This window comes from Pan troglodytes, chromosome 5 (assembly GCF_028858775.2).
Source record: "Pan troglodytes isolate AG18354 chromosome 5, NHGRI_mPanTro3-v2.0_pri, whole genome shotgun sequence".
NCBI lineage: Eukaryota > Metazoa > Chordata > Mammalia > Primates > Hominidae > Pan > Pan troglodytes.
In genome coordinates, this window is record NC_072403.2 from 85,637,084 (window position 1) to 85,658,403 (window position 21,320).

General features: G+C 39.9%; 1 protein-coding gene across 1 annotated transcript in view; it reads left to right on the forward strand.

Moving 5' to 3' along the window:
- The first annotated feature begins 84 nt into the window (after positions 1-84).
- The window catches only part of CD109 (CD109 molecule), a 135,862-nt gene continuing 114,626 nt past the window's right edge, over positions 85-21,320 (forward strand). Inside the window, exons 1-2 of the mRNA XM_518588.8 lie at positions 85-280; positions 1,391-1,563. Of these exons, the coding sequence (XP_518588.3) occupies positions 207-280; positions 1,391-1,563 (247 nt within the window). The 5' untranslated portion in view covers positions 85-206. The remainder of the gene's footprint in view (positions 281-1,390; positions 1,564-21,320) is intronic.

Below are 21,320 nucleotides of genomic sequence, written 5' to 3' on the forward strand. Positions count from 1 at the left end.
CGCCATTGTAATGGGGATGGGAGGGGTGGAGCCTCCAAGTCCTGTCTCAATTTAGATCTCTCACTCTGCTGTTAGGCGCGCCCATTTCAGATTACTAAACTCGAATTAAGAGGGAAAAAAAATCAGGGAGGAGGTGGCAAGCCACACCCCACGGTGCCCGCGAATTTCCCCGGCAGCGGACTGTAGCCCAGGCAGACGCCGTCGAGATGCAGGGCCCACCGCTCCTGACCGCCGCCCACCTCCTCTGCGTGTGCACCGCCGCGCTGGCCGTGGCTCCCGGGTAGGAACGTGGGCGCGCGGGGGGCGCGCGGGCGCGCGGGCCTGGGCCGCTCTGCGGCTCTGGGCCAGGGCTTCGGGGAGGTGGCGGCTGCTGTGCAGCAGCGGGTGGGAAACGCCCTCGCGGCTGCAGTCCCCAGCCTGGTACTGGCTTGGAGGTTTGACCATATGTAGCTTCAGCGTGGCTCTCCATGGGACAGTTAACTTTCTCCCCTCATGAAGTTGTTTAAGCGTCTCCCCGGCCATAACAACTTTCTGAAGAGAGTCATTTTATTTTTAGTCCACATTGCCTCTGCCTTTTGCTTCTCAACTTTTTGCTCCCAGATTGCGATTCTTCTCTCAAAGACATGATATATTTTTTCTAACCAAGATGTCTCAACCTTAGCATTGCCAAAGTGTGGCGGAGGGGACTGATGTATGGGTTCAGGGGCAGACATTATAGGAAGAAAACAACAGCACCCAATAATGGCAAGCCCCATTCATTCCTAAAGATTTCTGTAGTTGAGCCCTAACCCCTAGTTATAGCAGAGAAAGTGCTGCTTTAGTGACTTCTTTTATGATTCGCTATACCTGGAATTTTCACCAGTTGTAGTTTATTTTCAAATGGTATATTTCAATTAATGGTATTGGTTAAATAATTTTTTACCCTCGTTGGGCAGCTACTCAAGGATAAAGGTTTGAATAAGAAACAGGCAAAATCTTAGTTAAAAAAAAACAACAACAACAAGAAAATAATCACGCTGGGATAAGGTCCTCTGTAAAGGAGAAGCTTAGAGACTTTTGCTTTACCAATAACTCCAGTATGCCCCGGTGCAAGCCATTTACATCATGGTTCCTTCTGTGCGGTTCGTGGTTTATAAAATGGAAATAATAACACAGGCCTTCCTCTAGTAGTGATGCATGAATTACTGCATTAAAATTGATTTATGGGAATTATTGTTGTTTCAGTAGCATTTCAATTCAGTTGCTAAATAGAGCAGTGGGCAATGTTAACGGAAACAACTGCAATTGGCACGGTATGGAGTGCCTATCGCACTAGGAAATCTGAGGGTCACAAAAGATAGGAGTTGTGAGGATAAGAAACTTTGTTTTTCCCTTGTTGGGAACTCTTTAGGCCGCGGTTTCTGGTGACAGCCCCAGGGATCATCAGGCCCGGAGGAAATGTGACTATTGGGGTGGAGCTTCTGGAACACTGCCCCTCACAGGTGACTGTGAAGGCGGAGCTGCTCAAGACAGCATCAAACCTCACTGTCTCTGTCCTGGAAGCAGAAGGAGTCTTTGAAAAAGGTAAGATAAACAGCATAAAGTCTTACCCTTCTGCAGTAATAACTGGAATATGTTAATAAGGTCATGCGTTAGGTAGTATAGCAGAGAAACCCCAAATTTGCAGTATCTTACCTAATATACTTTTAATTCTCACTCATGTAAAGTCCTAGATGGTGTTCCTGGATGCTCTTCCAAGTGCAGATTCAGAGACCCAGTTTCCTTCCATTTTGTGGCTCCATTATCATCACATGGCTCCCAAGACTGCAGGGGAAGATCATGGAGTTTCTTCATGGGAGAAGGGGAAGAGCATGGGAAGAGCATACGGAAGGTTTTTATGGGATAGGCCTAGAAATAGCTTACATCACTACTGCTCATATTCACAGGCAAGGGAGGCTGGGAAGTGTAGGCTAATGTGTGCCCCAGAAGAGGAAATGGGCTAGTCTCTAACACAAAACCATATTTATTGAGTGCAAAGTATTTTACAGAATAGGCCTGTAGGAAGGAAAGGAAAAGCTACACAATAGTTAAAATCCAGTTTTATGGAATATTTCTTAAGTTTTAAAAAAACAAGAGAAAAAAAGAAAATAGTGTGAAAGTGGGAGTCATTTGTAGCAGAACCAAGTTTGGTTCTTGTTTCAAGTTTGGGTTTTGACATGGCCCAAGATTAAATTGGGCCAATGAATGTCTTCTTTTTCAGTGCTAAGGGAAAAATAATTTTGGGAGGAAGAGGTACATACTTAAATACTTAAAACATTTTTCATTAAAATAAACTTTTATTGCGTTTTTTTCTTTTTTTAGATTCTTATAATTATTTTTAGAGACAAGCTCTCACCATGTTGCCCAGGCTGGTCTCGAACTCCTAAGTTCAAGTGATCCACCCACCTTGGCCTCCCAAAGTGCTGGGATTACAGTCCTAAGCTACTGCTCCTGGCCGAGACATACATTTTTATAATGTTAAGAGTTATTTGAAAAAAAAACATTTAAGGCACGTAATGAAGGGTGGATGGTATTCATTACATAAGTGTTTATTCTCTACAAGCGTAGAGAAATGAACACCATCATGAAATGAAATAAAAGTAAAAGTTTATCTGCATCTGTGGTTCTTTCCCCACTGGAAGTTCACTGGGTAGGTATATTTGGAATAGGAGTCAGGAAGAGATGGTGTGTGTAGGGGCAAGTCACTTTTGTCCCTCATAGAAGCAATGTCAGGGAAGTGGGAGGTCTTATTTCCCTGGAGGGGAAGTATAGGTTAGCCCTTAAGATCTGAGTTTGAATCCTGGTACTACTTTGCTACTAGTTGTATGATCTTAGGTAGGTTACTTAACTGCTTTGAGCCACAGTTTCCTCGTCTATAAAATGGAAATAATGAAACTGATTTCCCAGGGCAGTTATAAAGTTAAAATCTGTATATAGTACCTCTTAGGCATGCAATAAACAACAATTGCTAATATTATTAGTGTAATAATACTGCAGAAGAGGATGCAGAAAGTCCATTTCCTTTTTACATGGGGACAGACTTTAACTTTCGTTATTGGACTATCATTTCTGAAAATGAATGACCCCTGATCTTATGATAGTCGCTAAAGAAAATATTGAAATATTAAATCACAGGACATAATACTTAAGGTAGTTCCACATTCATTATTTATTCATTAAGAATTTATGAGTGGGAAGAGGGAAGGTATTAAAAAACCACCTATTGGGTACCACACTTATCACCTGGATGATGAAATAACATGTACACTAAAGCCCTATGACAGGCAATTTACCTATATAACAAACCTGCACATGTATCCCTGAAACTAAAATAAAAGTTAAAAAAAAAGAATTTATAATATTGGCTCCACTAGTGTGGCAGTTTTCCTGCAATGCAGAGATCCAGAATATATATGGATGTTTTTGATAAATATTTGAGCTTTGCTTGGATATTTATATACTCTAATTCTAGAATTTCACCTGTTAGGTCTTTTCTGTGATCTCTGTTATCAGTCTCTCTTTTTTTTTTTGCAACAAATAGTACCTGCATTGGTGTGCATGTTGTTGTGGCTTGGTTTTCAGCTTTATTCTTAGATCTTCTTTTGGGAGAAGGGTTCCTTGTATGCCCATGGGAAAGTTCAAGTACTCAAGACTGGGGCGGGCAAAGCTGTCCTGGGAGCAGAATGGATCTGTGGGAAGGAAAGAGGGAAAATGCTGCTTCTTTCATGGGCTGTTTTTGACTCTATTGACCTAGAGTTTCATTGAAAATGCCATTGCTAGGAGCACTCTCCTGTTTCAAAGGAGAATGTTACTGTATTATCAGAGGCTGGGAGTTATTGTTCTCAGAGCAGATGCTTCCTGTAATGTGAGGACTTGAGGATCAAGACACTTCTCCCTGCTTGTCTTCACATCCTTTGCTTTATCTGGCTTCTCCAGTTGTAACAATATGTAGATAAACCAGGACTTCTAAATCAGGGGTCTGGATCTTCAAGTATCTGGATGTGGATTCATGTTTTGTTTTTTCTCCATCACATAAACACCAAACACCAACAAATAAATACCTTTTATTTTTAAGGGACAGGGTCTCGCTCTGTTGCCCAGGCCAGAGTGCAGTGGTGAAATCATAGCTCACTGCAACTTGGAATTCTTGGGCTCAAGTGATCCTGCTGTCTCAGCCTCCTGAATAGCTGGGACTACAGGCAAGTGCCAGCATGCTAGGTTTAAATTTTTTTTTTTTTTTGTAGAGGTGGGGTCTTGCTATGTTGCCCAGACTGGTCTTGAACTCCTGGGCTCAAGCGATCTTCCTGCCTCAGCCTCCCGAAGTGCTGGGATTACGGGTATGAGCCTGATTGTTTCATTTTCCTATGAGCCACCCCCGGCCCCCCAACAGAAGGTTGGTTTTAATAAAGATTTATCTTCTAGTAAAGTTGGGTAAGGCAGTAGACTGTGTCTTAGTAGCTTATTTCCAGCAGTTCTGGATTTCTTAGAAATCCTCAGGATAGGGAGGTGTTTTACCCAAACCACAGTAGATTTCTGGCTCATTTTGTGTTGGAAATAGTAATAACTAAATTGTTCAAATGGAGAATGTATTTAATAAAGGTGAAAAAGTATGGCATTTCTTCAGGGAAGAGTTCATTTGTTTGTTTGACAGATATGGGGGAGATTTTATTTACGTTTCCACTTTTATGGCCAGGAGTGTAGGTTATATTACTGTTATTCATTTAAAAATACATTAATTCTACATTTATTGGGGATTGATTATAGTTTTTTTTTTTTTTTTTTTTTTTGAGACACAGTCTCACTCTGTCACCCAGGCTGGAGTGCAGTGGTGCGATCTCGGCTCACTGCAACCTCTGCCTCCCTGGTTCAAGCGATTCTCCTGCCTCAGCCTTCCGAGTAACTGGGACTACAGGCATGTGCCACCATGCCTGGCCAATTTTTTGTATTTTTAGTAGAGACGAGGTTTCACTGTGTTAGCCAGGTTGGTCTTGAATTCCTGACCTCGTGACCTGCCTGCCTCGGCCTCCCAAAGTGCTAGGATTACAGGCGTGAGCCACCGCGCCCAGTGATTATGGGCTTTTTTTTTTTTTTTTTTTGGTGAATAATAGACCTTTAGAAAAAGTATTTCTGCTACACTTTGCAGAGTTCTGGGAAGGTGTATCAATGCCTTTCTAGTAGTGAGATTCAAAAGATTGCTTGTCACTGTTACCACTGTCACTGCCTCTACCACTATCAGCATCATTGCCATCAGCTCCATAGTGATTAGAACTATGTTCCTAATCTTATCTTCCTTTGCATAAAGAGTTAGTTAAATAAACATAATTGGCAAAACGTAGTAAAAGTTCAGCAGGTAATAATTACCAGAGGAGAGAAGATGGCGCAGCTATTGGCATTTAAAATCAAGTCAGATTACTGTATTGGGTGGAGAGTGAGTCTGTCCCTTTGTCTCTTCCCATATTTTTTTTCTCTTTCCTTACTGTGAAAGGAGTTCCTTGCCAAATCAAGAAAAAAGAAATTAAGAACATTTTGAGAACTGTCCTCTCATCTGTTAAGGCATATAAAATAATTTAATTTTCATGATGTCCTTGAAACCATAATTTCTGTTTTATTTTCCCTTCTCTTGCTACAATTTGACATTTTCATTTGTAAACTTTCAGTAGTTTTCCTGAACAAGAGTCACTTCAAGTAATAAAGAATATAGCCTTTCTCCCTCATTAATGAATTCATCATCATTAGTTTCATGTAAACCTGATTTAAGAAAAAATGCTAGAGGCTGAGTGCAGTGGCTCACAACCGTAATCCCAGAGCTTGGGAGGCTGAGGTGGGAGGATTGCTTGAGCCCAGGAGTTTGAGACCAGCCTGGACAACACAGTGAAATTCTATCTCAAAAACAAAAACAAAAGAACCCTCAAAACCAAAAACTCCCAAAAACCTAAACTGAAAATGCCTACTGAAATTTTGGGGACTCTGCATGGGCATCTCCAGGTGAGTGCCTGCTGGTTTGGGGGCACCATTTTTTAAATGCTGCCAATCCTACTTCCATCTTCCCATTGAGTTACTGGGGTGGAATGTGCTCTATAAATGTGTCTGTAACTTGCTTTTTCTTTTTGACCTAAAATCCTGGAGAGTTAATGGAGTATTAACCTTTTTTTAAAGATTTTTAAAAAAATCTATTTTTTCCTTTGTTGTCTTTCTCACATTGACTATGGTATATTTTATTTTCCATCTTGGCTCAGTAAGGGTGGGAAATTTTTAAAAATTGAGATATTAGCTGAAAAACTTAAAAAATCATCCAATTTGGTTTGGATGGTTTTCTGGTGGAAACAAAGCTCCTGAACATGCATTTCATGCCTCGTTGATAAAAATCAGTCCCATGGTCTTTATGAAAGTAGATTAATTAGTGTAGTGTGTGGGCAGATCTCCCAGAGCAGGTTTTCACAGGCAGCTTTGCCAACATAACTCAGTCTGAACCTGCAGTTATGTTAGAATTATTTTTAAAGGGTGTAGGCTTTTCATTCACACATCGTCTTTGTTCTTGTGTGTGATGTATATTAACAGGTAGGTGGTACCTGAGAATAAAGGACCACAGCATAATCACAATGTGCCTGGGCTCTGGAGCCTGGCTACCTGGGCACAGGTGCTGGCCATTCCACTTAGTGGTTGTGTGGCTGTCGGCAGTCATGATCTCACTAGGCTTCAGTTTCATCATCTGAAAAATAGTGGTTTCTGCCTTATACAATTATATGGATATTGTGAGGATTAATGAGGTAACATATTCAAGGCACTTAACACAAAGGAATTATTCAAGAAAATGGTAGCTATTGTTACTAGAAGAGAGTAGCAACAGTTTATGTCAAAGGCAATTATTAATCACCTATTGTGACAATGTTGAACCGGGAACTCTATAAAAGACACATCCCTAGGAGGGGATTGGAAGGGATTTAACATATTAAATATCCAGTTTCCTCATAGTGCCAAGGACTTTATGCACTATATTTAATTTTAACAACTTGATGAAGTAGATACTCTTGTCTTCATTTTGGAGGTGAGGAAATTGAGGCAAAGAGAGAAGAATTAGTTTTTCTGAGTTAACCCAGTTAGTAAATGGTGAAGCCTGAATTTGAAGTTAGTTGTATCTGAGGTCCAGAGACCATAAGGTTTTCTATTGCTGGGAAGAGAGTGAAGTATTTTTATTTCCTTGATTTTGGGATATTGATGCAATGTTGCAGTTGTCTTCCACTAAAATCATTTTCACATTTGCTTGCAGTAGATAGACCTGGATCTAATGAAATCTAATTTGAATCGAAAGAATTACAAAATGAAATGCCAGCTCTCCTCTTAATTTACTTTCAGCCTCATAGAGTTTTGGAGCTGGAGGGGACCTCAAAGATAAGCCAATTCAATAGCCTAATATATGGCTGGGAGACTGAGGTGAGGCATGGGATCTGGGGATTTTCCCAAGGTCAAATCACTTATTGGTAGCAGAGCTGGAAACAGATTGCAGTTTCCCAAATTTGCAGTCCAGTGCTATTTCCATTATACTCTACAAAAGTTTCCTAACATATGGAGAACTGAGCTTAAGACCTAAGATATATTTACAAATGCTGATTCTTCTGATATGGAAGAAAATAGGGCTAACTAAGGAGTTTAAAAATGCTTACTTGCATACTATGAAAGTTTCTTATTTTAGCTCAAGGTGGAGTTGCTCTTTATGCACTAATGGTTCTGTATAAGGGGTGGGGGCTGGGTTAGAAGCTTCATAGACCTTTTAAAAACTAAATTCTGTTGCTGTGTTTCTCAAAGTCCAAATTGTATTTATTAAAAAGGCTGATTCATGGCCTCCCTCAAGACATGGGTAAGAATCAAGAATCTCAGCTGGGTGTGGTGGCTCACGTCTATAATCCCAGCACTTTGGGAAGCCAAGGTAGGTGGATCACTTGAGGCCAGAAGTTCGAGACCAGCCTGGCCAACATGGTGAAACCCCATCTCTACCAAAAACACAAAAATTAGCCAGGTGTGGTGGTGGGCGCCTATAGTCCCAGCTACTTGGGAGGCTGAGGCAGGAGAATCGCTTGAACCCAGGAGGCAGAGGCTGCAGTGAGCAGAGATCGTACCAGTGCACTCCAGCCTGGGTGACAGAGCAAGACTCCATCTCAAAAAAAAAAAAAAAAAGAGAATCTAACCTTTATGTTCCACCATGACCACAGGTGATTCTTAGTCACATTAGAATGAGAACAACTGCCCTTTGGTATCTCACAAATTGTACTCGACCAAATACTGGAAAGCTCGAGGGTGAGTAGCATGCCCCTGCAAGCCTGTGATGATTCATGGCAGCGGAGGGAAGGCTCCTCGTGGACTTTCATGTTTGCTTTTAAGCAACCCTCAACCCTAAGCGCTGGTGTTCATTTTCAGCCGCAGAGAAACATGACTTGGGGTTTGATTGTGAATCAACGATTGGGTGAAGTTAAAAGTGAACACACTGATTCTTTAAACTCCAAATTAAACATGTGCTGCTCCTCTTCTAGCACTGAATGAGTCACTGTCCTAGTGACTCACTGAAGGATTGTGGTGGAAATAGAAAACAGATCCCATAAGAATTTGGGCTGGGTTACTGTTGATCCTTTATGTCCTGTGAAGAGGGCTTTATAATGCTGAAACTAGTTGTTTCCCCACAGACATTTCTTCTCATTAATATATTATTTATTGATTATTTGCTGTATGTGAAACATGAATGAATGGGGAGTGGGGAATAAGAGAAAGGAAGGCACTGGAGGACATTCAGAGGTCCCAGAAGGATAATATAATATTAAAAGTGCAGAAGGCTGGAGTAGTTTTTATTTTTTGTATAAAAAATACAATGCGGTTTGTAAATAGTGCTTCTTGTATGTGAGCCTGTGCCTGGTACTATTATCTTTTACTTCCAGAGCTATACAGATGTCCATTCATAAATGTCCCACCTCTGCTGACATATTTGGCATTTGGAGGGAACAGTTACTTCACGTACTAGAGACGGGAAGGGTGTGCCGGAGGAAAGAGCTGCTGGCTGGTGTAGCAGTTATGAAAAGGAGATAGGGGTTTGTGTATATATTTTCTGAAAAGATGTTTCATTCTGCTTTGGATATGAGTTTGGGGAGACATCCAGGTGGAGATGTCCAGCAGATAGTTTTGAAATTGCAGCTGGGGAGAGAGATTTAGGCATTATTTTCATAGAGGCAGACAATATTTTGAAGTCCTGGAAATACATAAGATGCACAAGAGAGACAGAGCCCATGGAAAGAACAAGACTTTTGAGAGAAGCTTGGAAAGAGGAAAATAAGTTAATGAAGGGGAAAAGACCAGACACAGTGGCTCATGCCTGTAATCCCAGCAACTTGGGAGGCTGAGGTGAGCAGATCACTTGAGCTCAAGAGTTTGAAATCAGCCTGGACAACATATTGGAACCTCATCTCTACTAAAAATAAAAAAAAGTTAGCTGGACGTGGTGACATGTGCTTTTAGTCCCAGCTACTCAGGAGGCTCAGGCAGGAGGATTTCTTGAGCTACAGTTATAGTGCCGCTGTACTCTAGCCTGGGTAACAAAGCATGGCCCTGTCTCAAGAAAAAGAAAAGAAAAGAAAAGAAAAGAAAAGAAAAGAAAAGAAAAGAATAGACAACGAGCAATCAGAGAAGGGTAAATTGAAAATGTCTCAGAAGCCAAGGGAAGAAGAAGTTCCAAGAAGGAAGGTTTAATAGTTAATAATCAATTCTCTCAGGTCAGAGAAGAGAAGATGAGGACAGAGGAAAGAACATTGGTGACCCTCAAGTAAATGGCTTTAAGTTGAATGTTGGAAGCAAAAGCAAATTTGAGGGAATAAATGGATGGTGAAAAATATAATCAAAATGTATTCTTTCCAGAAGTTTGGTGGTTGAAAGGAGAGAGGTGGACGGTCTCTCAAAAGGCACATTAGAAAGGTGAAAGTGGTTAAGGCAAACGAGAGGGTGGATAATTCCTGGGTTAGAAGTGGTGAGATCAGTATTGGGGCAGAGGCAAGTGGATTATCCTTAAAAAAACCCTCATACTTTCTTCTTTGAAGAAAGAAAGAAATAGAAGAGAATCATTAAGGAAAGAAATATTTTGAGGTATGAAATTGAGATGAAGAATAAAATTGAAATACAGTTTTAGGAAAACTTATTTACCGACTTGTAAATTGCACAGATCTGGCCACCACTTTATAGGAAATGGGGGTAAAAGTTAAAAGTAGTGGCAGACCAGAATGAGAAACACAGGATTGGAGATCTTCCCTGGTGGTGCCCTAAACTGGGTCACCGCTGGATTGTAGGAAATTAGAATACAGGGGCAGGAAGTCATATTTGTATCTGGGAGAGCTAACACAGGGAGGAGAGAGAAGAGGAAAGGGCTGTTTACGATGAAGATATGCCTCAGTTGAAGCTCGAGAGGACTGGGTGGAGTTACTTTATTACTGCCATGGTTGTCAGTGAATTCGTAATTCACTCTTAGTGTGGGCCAAGATGACCAAGGTGCAATGATAAAACTTGTCTAGGAGGATTAAAGTGGATCTTGGTCTTGCTCTATCTCTTTCACTCTTCACTTACCTCGGAGAATTCTATGAGGAGACTTTCTTCCGTTGCAAGGCTCAGGGTGAAATTGGTCAAAGATTTGGTGGAGGGGGTAGCAGTAGGTAGGTAGATGACAGGTCTATAGGTTATTAGTTCTGAAGAAACGATTCATAAATTAAAATCCGAAAACCAGACTGGTAAAGAGCTTGAAAATAAATGAAGAGGAAAATTTTTAAAGAACACCTAGTAGCTCCCTTTTGGCAGGGCTGTGTTAGGAATTTACATTTATGAAAATATAGCTGGCAGAAATGATTTAGTATTACAAACTTAAGTTTCACTGCAATATATGTTAAAGCTCCTCAGGAATATAGATAAGACAGGGAATTTATTATTCTGAGCAATTCAAATTTATTCAGCACCAAATTGCCTATGGCACAATGCTGGGTGACATAAATATTTGGTGACCACATGAGGTTCCTGTGCCTGTGCTCTTCGCAGGGAAGCAGAGTAGGCTTCATTTGATGTGTCCTCCCACGTTGATTATAGAGGCTTGTTCGGGTGCTGTGTTGACAGTTTCAAAGTCAAGCGTGGGTTTACTGGACTAGAGAACTGGATGAATTAGCTGTGTCTGCCATGGCCATGGGAGTTGGGGAGTGTGGTATGAATGCTGCGAAGGATTCTGTAGCCCATCCTTAAACTTTATTTATGGATCAGTTGAAGAGGAATGGTCTAAGAGGAACGGTTATCTACGTAGCTACATAGGGGCTTGAGGTAGTAACAACATGGATAAGAGAGAACAGACGAAAGAGTGGGTGTATCCAAATAGTAAATGAGAGTGGAGTAAGCTACAGAGGAGGAACAAGGAGGGAAGGGATATGAGGTTATGTTTGCACTACTGTTTTGGAAGGAATAGCTGGGTCTGTCCTGCACTGTTTGGGAGGCACAGTGGGTTAGAATGGGTGCTCAGGAACCACACTAGAACTTGAACCCTAGCATCACCTAATAGTAGTACCCACCTCGTAGCATTGTTGAGAGGATTAAATGAGATAATACTTAAGAGCTGTATCATCCAATATGGTAGCTACTAACCACATGTGGTTTTTGAGCACTTGAAATGTGACTCATACAAATTGAGATGTGCCAGGAGTATAAAATACATAATGGATTTTGAATACTTAGTTCCAAGAAATGCAATAAAACTTATGATTTTAAAATAATGATTTCATGTTCAATGTTAATATTTTGGACATATTGAGTTAAAATATGTTATTAAAATTAATGTCACCCAATTATTTCTTTTTTTGGCACATAAAAGACACCTAATTTAATAAATATTAGTTATTATTTTCTTTTATTACACAGTTAAGAACTTTGATTTAAAATTATTATCTTTTTATATATATATATATATTTTTATTATACTTTAAGTCCTAGGGTACATGTGCACAACATGCAGGTTTGTTACATATGTATACATGTGCCATGTTGGTGTGCTGCACCCATTAACGCGTCACTTACATTAGGTATATCTCCTAATACTATCCCTTCCCCCTTCCCCCATCCCACGACAGGCCCCGGTGTGTGATGTTCCCCGTCCTGTGTCCAAGTGTTCTCATTGTTCAATTCCCACCTATGAGTGAGAACATGCGGTGTTTGGTTTTTTGTCCTTGCGATAGTTTGCTGAGAATGATGGTTTCCAGCTTCATCCATGTCCCTACAAAGGACATGAACTCATCATTTTTTATGGCTGCATTGTATTCCATGGTGTATATGTGCCACATTTTCTTAATCCATTCTATTGTTGTTGGACATTTGGGTTGGTTCCAAGTCTTTGCTATTGTGAATAATGCCGCAATAAACATACGTGTGCATGTGTCTTTATAGCAGCATGATTTATAGTCCTTTGGGTATATACCCAGTAATGGGATGGCTGGGTCAAATGGTATTTCTAGTTCTAGATCCCTGAGGAATCACCACCCTGTCTTCCACAATGGTTGAAGTAGTTTACAGTCCCACCAACAGTGTAAAAGTGTTCCTATTTCTCCACATCCTCTCCAGTACCTGTTGTTTCCTGACTTTTTAATGATTGCCATTCTAACTGGTGTGAGATGGTATCTCATTGTGGTTTTGATTTGCATTTCTCTGATGGCCAGTGATGATGAGCATTTTTCCATGTGTTTTTTGGCTGCACAAATGTCTTCTTTTGAGAAGTGTGTGTTCATATCCTTTGCCCACTTGATGGGGTTGTTTGTTTGTTTTTCTTGTAAATTTGTTTGACTTCTTTGTAGATTCTGGATATTAGCCCTTTGTCAGATGAGTAGGTTGCAAAAATGTTCTCCCATTCTGTAGGCTGCCTGCTCACTCTGATGGTAGTTTCTTTTGCTGTGCAGAAGCTCTTTAGTTTAATTAGATCCCATTTGTCAATTTTGGCTTTTGTTGCTATTGCTTTTGGTGTTTTAGACATGAAGTCCTTCCCCATGCCTGTGTCCTGAATGGTATTGCCTAGGTTTTCTTCTAGGGTTTTTATGGTTTTAGGTCTAACATTTAAGTCTTTAATCCATCTTGAATTAATTTTTGTATAAGGTGTAAGGAAGGGATCCAGTTTCAGCTTTCTACATATGGCTAGCCAGTTTTCCCAGCACCATTTATTAAATAGGGAATCCTTTCCCCATTTCTTGTTTGTGTCAGGTTTGTCAAAGATCAGATAGTTGTAGATGTGTGGCATTATTTCTGAGGGCTCTATTGTGTTCCATTGATCTATATCTCTGTTTTGGTACCAGTACCATGCTGTTTTGGTTACTGTCGCCTTGTAGTATAGTTTGAAGTCAGGTAGCATGATGCCTGCAGCTTTGTTCTTTTGGCTTAGGATTGACTTGGCAATGTGAGTTGTTTTTTGGTTCCATATGAACTTTAAAGTAGTTTTTTCCAGTTCTGTGAAGAAAGTCATTGGTAGCTTGATGGGGATGACATTGAATCTATAAATTACCTTGGTCAGTATGGCCATTTTCCTGATACCAAAGCCTGGCAGAGACAACAAAAAAAGAGAATTTTAGGCCAATATCCCTGATGAACATCGATGCAAAAATCTTCAATAAAATACTGGCAAACCAAATCCAGCAGCACATCAAAAAGCTTATCCACCGTGATCAAGTGGGCTTCATCCCTGGGATGCAAGGCTTGTTCAACATATGAAAATCAATAAACGTAATCCAGCATATAAACAGAACCAAAGACAAAAACCACATGATTATCTCAATAGATGCAGAAAAGACCTTTGACAAAATTCAACAGCGCTTCATGCTAAAAACTCTCAATAAATTAGGTATTGATGGGACATATCTAAAAATAATAAGAGCTATTCATGACAAACCCACAGCCAATATCATACTGAATGGGCAAAAACTGGAAGCATTCCCTTTGAAAACTGGCACAAGACAGGGATGTCGTCTCTCACCACTCCTATTCAACATAGTGTTGGAGGTTCTGGCCAGGGCAATCAGGCAGGAGAAAGAAATAAAAGGTATTCAATTAGGAAAAGAGGAAGTCAAATTGTCCCTGTTTGTAGATGACATGATTGTATATCTAGAAAACCCCATTGTCTCAGCCCAAAATCTCCTTAAGCTGATAAGCAACTTCAGCAAAGTCTCAGGATACAAAATCAATGTGCAAAAATCACCAGCATTCTTATACACCAATAACAGACAAACAGATAGCCAAATCATGAGTGAACTCCCATTCACAATTGCTTCAAAGAGAATAAAATACCTAGGAATCCAACTTACAAGGGATGTGAAGGACCTCTTCAAGGAGAACTACAAACCACTGCTCAACGAAATAAAGGAGGACACAAACAAATGGAAGAACATTCCATGCTCATGGGTAGGAAGAATCAATATCTTGAAAATGGCCATACTGCCCAATTTTTTCTATTTTTTTTTTAGTTCACATCTTTAAAACATTTATCACAATGCTTGGTACATAGAAGACACCGAGGGAATGTTAACTATGTTGTACCTGGTGTTTCTCAGTATCAGATATTAATACTGATGCCTGACCACAAGCCTGTGGCATGAGTCCAAGTCTCCCTGCTGATGACTCATTTTGGCTTAGGTAGATCTTCACCCTTATCCCTTATCCCTTGAGGAAGAAGAAAATCTCCCTAAAGAGAGCCACAGAGGTCGGCAAAATTTCTGTAAAGGGCCAGATGCTAAGCGTGTAGGTTTTGCCAACCTTCAGGTCTTTATTGCAGCTGTTCAACTCTGCCTTTATAGCTCGGAAGCAGCTGTAGACGGTTCATAAACAAATGAGCATGGTTGTGTACCAGCAGAACTTTATTTACGGATGCTGAAATTTTGAGTTCATATAATTTTTACTTATCATGAAATATTCTTCTTCTTTTGATATTCCCCCCAGCTATTTAGAAATGCAAACCCATTCTTAGTTCATGAACTGTACAAAAAACAGGCGTGGGCCAGACTGGATCTGTAGGCTGTGGATTGCTGACCCTGCCATTAAAAATGCCCCGTACATTTAGCAGCCAAGAACCTTGCTTGACTCTGGGTTTTTCATTTGTACTTAACCTAACATTTACTTTATAGTGTACCATTTTATTTATTTTACTTTTAGTAGGTTTGTGTTTGACCTGCTTTTTTTTTTACTCAATGTTTGTGTTTAACCTGCTTTTTTTTTAGACAATGGAACAAAACTTTGTTTATGAAACTCAAATTTATTAAGATATTTGTAAACAAAGGGAAATAAGAGAGAAAAATATAAAAGGAATATGTAAGGGACCAAAGGAGATTTTTTGTTTGGTTTTGTTTTGCTCAGAATACTTGTGTTTTCTGTGTAGACTGAATTTACCCAATAGTTTTTTTTGCCTTAAAGTGACATTAAACTGTGAAGCAGAAACATTGTATTTTTAAAATCGTACTTTAAGTTTTTAAAATATTTTATTTTTATAGATTTAGGGGGTACATGTGCAGTTTTCTTACATGGATATTTTGGGTAGTGGTGGAGTCTGGGCTTTTAGTATAAACATCAGCCAAATAGTGTATGTTGTATCCATTAAGTCATTTCTTATCCCTCACCTCCCTGCCATATGAATCTCCAATGTCTATTATTTCACTCTCTAAAAAATATTGTATTTTATACAAAAATTAGCCGGGTATGGTGGCGCATGCCTCTAATCCCAGCTACTAGGGTGGCTGAGGCAGGAGGATTGCTTGAACCTGGAAAGCGGAGGTTGTAGTGAGCCGAGATCATGCCACTGCACTCCAGCCTGGGCAACGAAGCGAGACTCTGTCTCAAAAAAATAATTGTATTTTAAAGTTTTGTTTTCCATGAATTTGTTGGGGGAAAACCCTTATTTCTTACCTTATCTGTTGATCAAAGAAACTGCTGAAGAATGAGGAAAAAAATTTAGTAAATTGATAAAGAGATCAAAATTTTCAGCTAAAAAAGTGATAATAAATTTATTATTGCATAAGACTGAGTAGCAAAAGGCTGCCAAAAATAATTAAGCAGCAAACACTAAGTCAGGCATATATATATATCTAGTGGAAAATCCACTTTTTTTTTCATAGAGAGTATTTCTGTACCTAGTTGGATTTCCGGTTACACACTACTCCTTCCCTTCAATGATTTTCCAAAGTTATTTGGTGAGGACAGATGTCAGAAGAGGCAGCATATAATGGTATTACAGAGTATGTTTAAAAAGTTAAGGAAAGGTTAGTTTTTGTGTGTGCTTATTACACAATTTAAAAATAGCTTTGACTCTATTTGTAAATCAAATGGCCAGTTCTCAGGCTGTGCCAAATGCGAAGCCTTCAAACAAGGTTTCTTCTGAGTTGCTTAAGCAGCCCTGGGAAGGAGAAAGCATCTGAAAGGGTTTTGAGATTGATTGTCTCTGGTTATACACAGAAATGATTGGAGTTTTATAAAGTTATCTATAAAAACACTAAGAAGAACCTTACATAACAGAGTGTGTCTTTAGTTAGTGATTTAAAAGAGTGCCATACTGGGTTTCAAGAGGTGGTGACCATTTCCCGTGTCTGAATGGAGCCTCGCCAAAAGGGAGAAAAATGTTCACAACAATTTGCAAATACTATCTATTTAATTCTCAACCTAGCAACAGCAGAGAAAGAGATTATTATTCCTCTCTCATCTATGCTGCCCCCACTCTCCTCCCCGCTGCCCCTGATTTTATGTTTTGGTTGTGTAAATTATTGCTAAGTGAATAGAACTTTCAAATAAGTCCTATGCTAGGACTTCATAAGTGCCTAGGAAATTCCAAGCTGTATTTGTAAATTTAAAGGGAAGATCAGCAGAAAAAAATGTCAAGTACTTAAAATCGACTTTTTATTAAGGACACATGAGACCAGTGAGTAGGCCTTAGATTGGATGTGTCCACATATCCTCTGAGTCGCTCCCTGGATCCAGCAAGAAATAGGGGTGGGTGGGACATCTTTGTCCCTACACCATAGCGTTGTGGAAGAGTCTTTGTATTTTGTATTTTTATTATTTTTTTTAATAGAGATGGGGTCACACGATGTTGCCCAGGCTGGTCTTGAACTCCTTGTCTCAAGGGATCCTTCTGCCTCAGCCCTCCCAAAGTGCTGGTATTATAGGCGTGAGCTGCCACGCCTGGCCTGGGTAGGACTTCTGTTTCTAGCTCTGTATCTTTCTTGCATCTGTGAACAGATAAGGTCATGTGTCTGAGTAGTAGGACCCAGGCATGCAGTTGAACTGCTCGTCCAACTTCTCTCTGGTGAGAGAATTCCTCAAAGATTTGACTTGATTCAGAGCTGCATTAAAAACAAAAGACAAAACAAAAAACACTTCTACTATGAAATGAGATTTCCTGCACTTCAAATCTGTTTAGCTTGTTTTGAAGTGCCAGAATGCTTGGCCTCCAATTAGTCAATCTCCGAGAGCCTCATTTGGATTGTAGACTCCCAACTGTTTTTTTACTTTCTCCTTGCTGATGTCATTGGATAAAAATAAATTACCACCCCTCCCCCGTCATTCTTCATCTTTGTAAATTTGCTGCCGGTGGGTGGTAGCTGGTATCAGACCAGGGCAGGAAGGAAGCACATTGCTTCCTCCAGTTATGGAGCTAGCATAATAGTCAACCCCTGATGATTTATCTTAATACAATGAAAAATAAGTAACTCTCAATAATGGAGGGTGCTGGTTTGTTGGGGCGAAGCTCACTGCAGTTTGTTTCTATTTTATTCCAATGTGGGACATTGTGGTGGATGCTGTGTTTTAGGGCCCAGATCGCTCTTTAGGGATGAAGGACTTTTTCCCGAAAGCTGCTAGGAGTGTTGTGCCCGACTGCCTTCAGAGCCAGTTGTCTCTGATGATCGTATGAGCTAGAGAATTGCCTTGCCCATGGTGGCCTCCCTCCTGGGGATGGCCTGTATTATGTGACTGATTGACGTGGGGTATGAAGGTCCAGCCCTTTCGCCCCAGTTCAGGACAACTCTCACTGGCCCTGACTGCTTCTGAGCTGCCCTGGTGGATGCTTCTTTGGAGCCTGCATTGCAGCCCCACTGCTCTCTCCCCTAGTGCAGTTTCCCCCTTTCCCTTCTGCAGGTGCTGATCCACCGAATACTCCTTAGTAAACCTCCTGCATTGTAATTACCGTCTCAGAGTTGGCTACTGTTTAACTTTCCTTTGAAGAGGAATGTTTCAGATCTTGGAATCAACTTCAAACATGTCAAAACTGTGTAGTGTGAAGAATTGACATGAGTTGGGAAAGTCTTTCGTTTTTATATCCTTTTCAGAGTTCTTGTATGACACAAAATATTTTAGAGTTAGCTCCGCTACTGCAGTGCTTGGAGTATAACTCTAAGTTTCTTCTAAGAGAAACTTCATGGAAGAAAAATCCACAGGTTTTGGTGAGTGATAAACTTAGAGTTGAGGAGGGAAAAGAGTTCAAGATGATTGAGATTTTGAACATCCATGATTGAGGAAGTGGTGATAGCAACATATACAAACAGGCTATACAGGCAGTGGAACTTTTACTATAATCAAAGATATGTATAATGAAAACAATGGTGAGGCACAAGGCTGGGTCCGGTGGCTCACGCCTGTAATCCCAGCACTTTGGGAGGCTGAGGCAGGCAGATCACTTGAGGTCAGGAGTTCGAGACCAGCCTGGCCAACATGGCAAAACCCTGTCTCTACTAAAAACACAAAAAATTAGCCAGCTGTGATGGTGCTTGCCTGTAGTCCCAGCTACATGGGAGACTGAGGCATGAGAATCTCTTGAACCCGGGAGGTGGAGGTTGCAGTGAGCTGAGATCGTGCCACTGCACTCCAGCCTGGGTGACAGAGCAAGACTCTGTCTCAAAAACAAACAAAAAACCAGTGATGAGGCACGGTGACTCACATCTGTAATCCTAGGGCCTTGGGAAGTCAAGGTGGGAGGATCACTCGAGCCTAGGAGTTTGAGAGCAGCCTGGGCAACATAATGAGCCCCCATTTCTAAAAAAAATTAAAAAAATTAGCCAGGCATGGTGGCCTGTGCTTGTAGTCCTAGTTACTGGGGAGGCTGAGGCAGGAGGATCGCTTGAGTCCAGGAGTTTGGGGTGGCAGTGAGCTATGATTGCACCACTGTACTCCAGCCTGGGTGACAGAGTGAGACCCTGTCTCCAAAAAAAAAAAAAAAAAAAAAAAGGTATGTATAATAAAACCAACTATACAACTGATTCTTTTTTTAATTTTTAATTGTTGTGGATACATAGAAGATGTATATATTTACAGGGTACATGAGATACTTTGAAACAGGCATGCAATGTCAACAACCACATCATAGTAACTGGGGTATCCGTTCCCTCAAGCATTTGTCCTTTGTGTTACAAACAATCCAGTTATACTATTTTAGTTATTTAAAAATGTACAATTAAATTGTTATTGACTACAGTCCTCCTGTTGTGCTATCAAATACTAGGTCTTATTCATTTTTCTAACTATTTTTTGTGCCCATTAACCATCCTCACTTGCTCCCTAACCCTTCACTACTCTCCCTAGCCTCTGGTAACCATCCTTCTACACTCTTATCTCCATTATTAGTTAAATTGTTTTAATTTTTAGCTACCACAAATAAGTGAGAACATGCAAAGTTTGTCTTTCTGTGTTTGGCTTATTTCACTTAACATAATGACCTTCAGTTCCATCCATGTTGTTGCAAATGACAGGATCTCATTCATTTTTATGGCTGAGTAGTACTTAATTGTGTACATGTACCACATTTTCTTTATCCATTCATTTGTTGATGGACACTTAGGTTGCTTCCAAATCTTAGCTATTATGAACAGTGGTGTAACAAACATGGGAGTGCAGATAGCTCTTTGATATACTGATTTCCTTTCTTTTGGGTATATACTCAGCAGTGGGATTGCTAGATTGTATGGTAGCTCTATTTTTAGTTTTATGAGGAACCTCCAAACTGTTCTCCATAGTGGTTGTGCTAATTTTCATTTCCATCAACAGTGTATGAGGATTCCCTTTCCTCCACATCCTCATCAGCATTTGTTACTGCCTGTCTTTTGGATAAAAGCCATTTTAACTGGGGCGAGATGATATCTCATTGTAGTTTTGATTTGCATTTCTCTAATGATCAATGGTGTTGAGAGGGCCTTTTCATATACCTGTTTGCCATTTGTATGTCTTCTTTCGAGAAATGTCTATTCAGATCTTTTTCCCATTTTTAATTGGATTATTAGATTTTTTCCTGTAGAGTTATTTGAGCTCCTTATGTGTTTTGGTTATTAATCCCTTGTGAGATGAGTAGTTACAAAGATTTTTTCTCATTCTGAGTTGTATCTTCATTTTGTTGATTGTTTCCTTTATTGCGCAGAAGCTTTTTAACTTGACGTGATCCCATTTGTCGATTTTTGCTTTGGTTGCCTGTGCTTGTGGGATATTGCTCAAGAAATCTTTGCCCATTTCAGTGTCCTGGAGAGTCCCTCCAAAGTTTTCTTTTAGTAGTTTCACAGTTTTAGGTTTTAGGTTTAAGTCTTTAATCCATTTTGATTTGATTTTAGTGTATGGTGAGAGACAGGGTCTAGTTTCATTCTTCTGCATATGTACATCCAGATTTCCTAGCACCATTTATTGAAGAGACTATCTTTTCCTCAATATATGTTCTTGGCACCTTTGTCAAAAATGAGTTCACTGTAGGTGTATGGATTTGTTTCTGGCTTCTCTATTGTGTTCCATTGGTCGTGTGTCTGTTTTTATGCCAATATCATACTGTTTTGGTTACTATAGCTCTGTAGCATAATTTGAAGTGAGGTAATGTGATTCCTCCTTTTTTTTTTTCTTTCTCAGTATGGCTTTGGCTATTCTAGGTCTTTGGTGGTTCCATAAAAATTTTAGGATTTTTTTTCTATTTCTGTGAAGAATGCCATTGGTATTTTGATAGAGATTGCATTAAATCTATAGATTGCTTTAGGCAGCATGGACATTTTAACAATATTGACAATTTCAATCCGTGAACATGGAATATCTTTTCATTTTTTTGGTGTCATCTTCAATTTTTTTCATCAGTGTTTTATACTTTTCATTGTACAGATTTTTCACTTCTTTGATTAAGTTAATGCCTGGGTATTTAACTTTATTTGCTGCTATTGTAAATGGGATTACTTTCTTGATTTCTTTTTCAGATTGTTCACTGCTGGCATATAGAAATTCTACTGATTTTTTTTTTTTTTTTTTTTTTTTGAGATGGAGTCTCG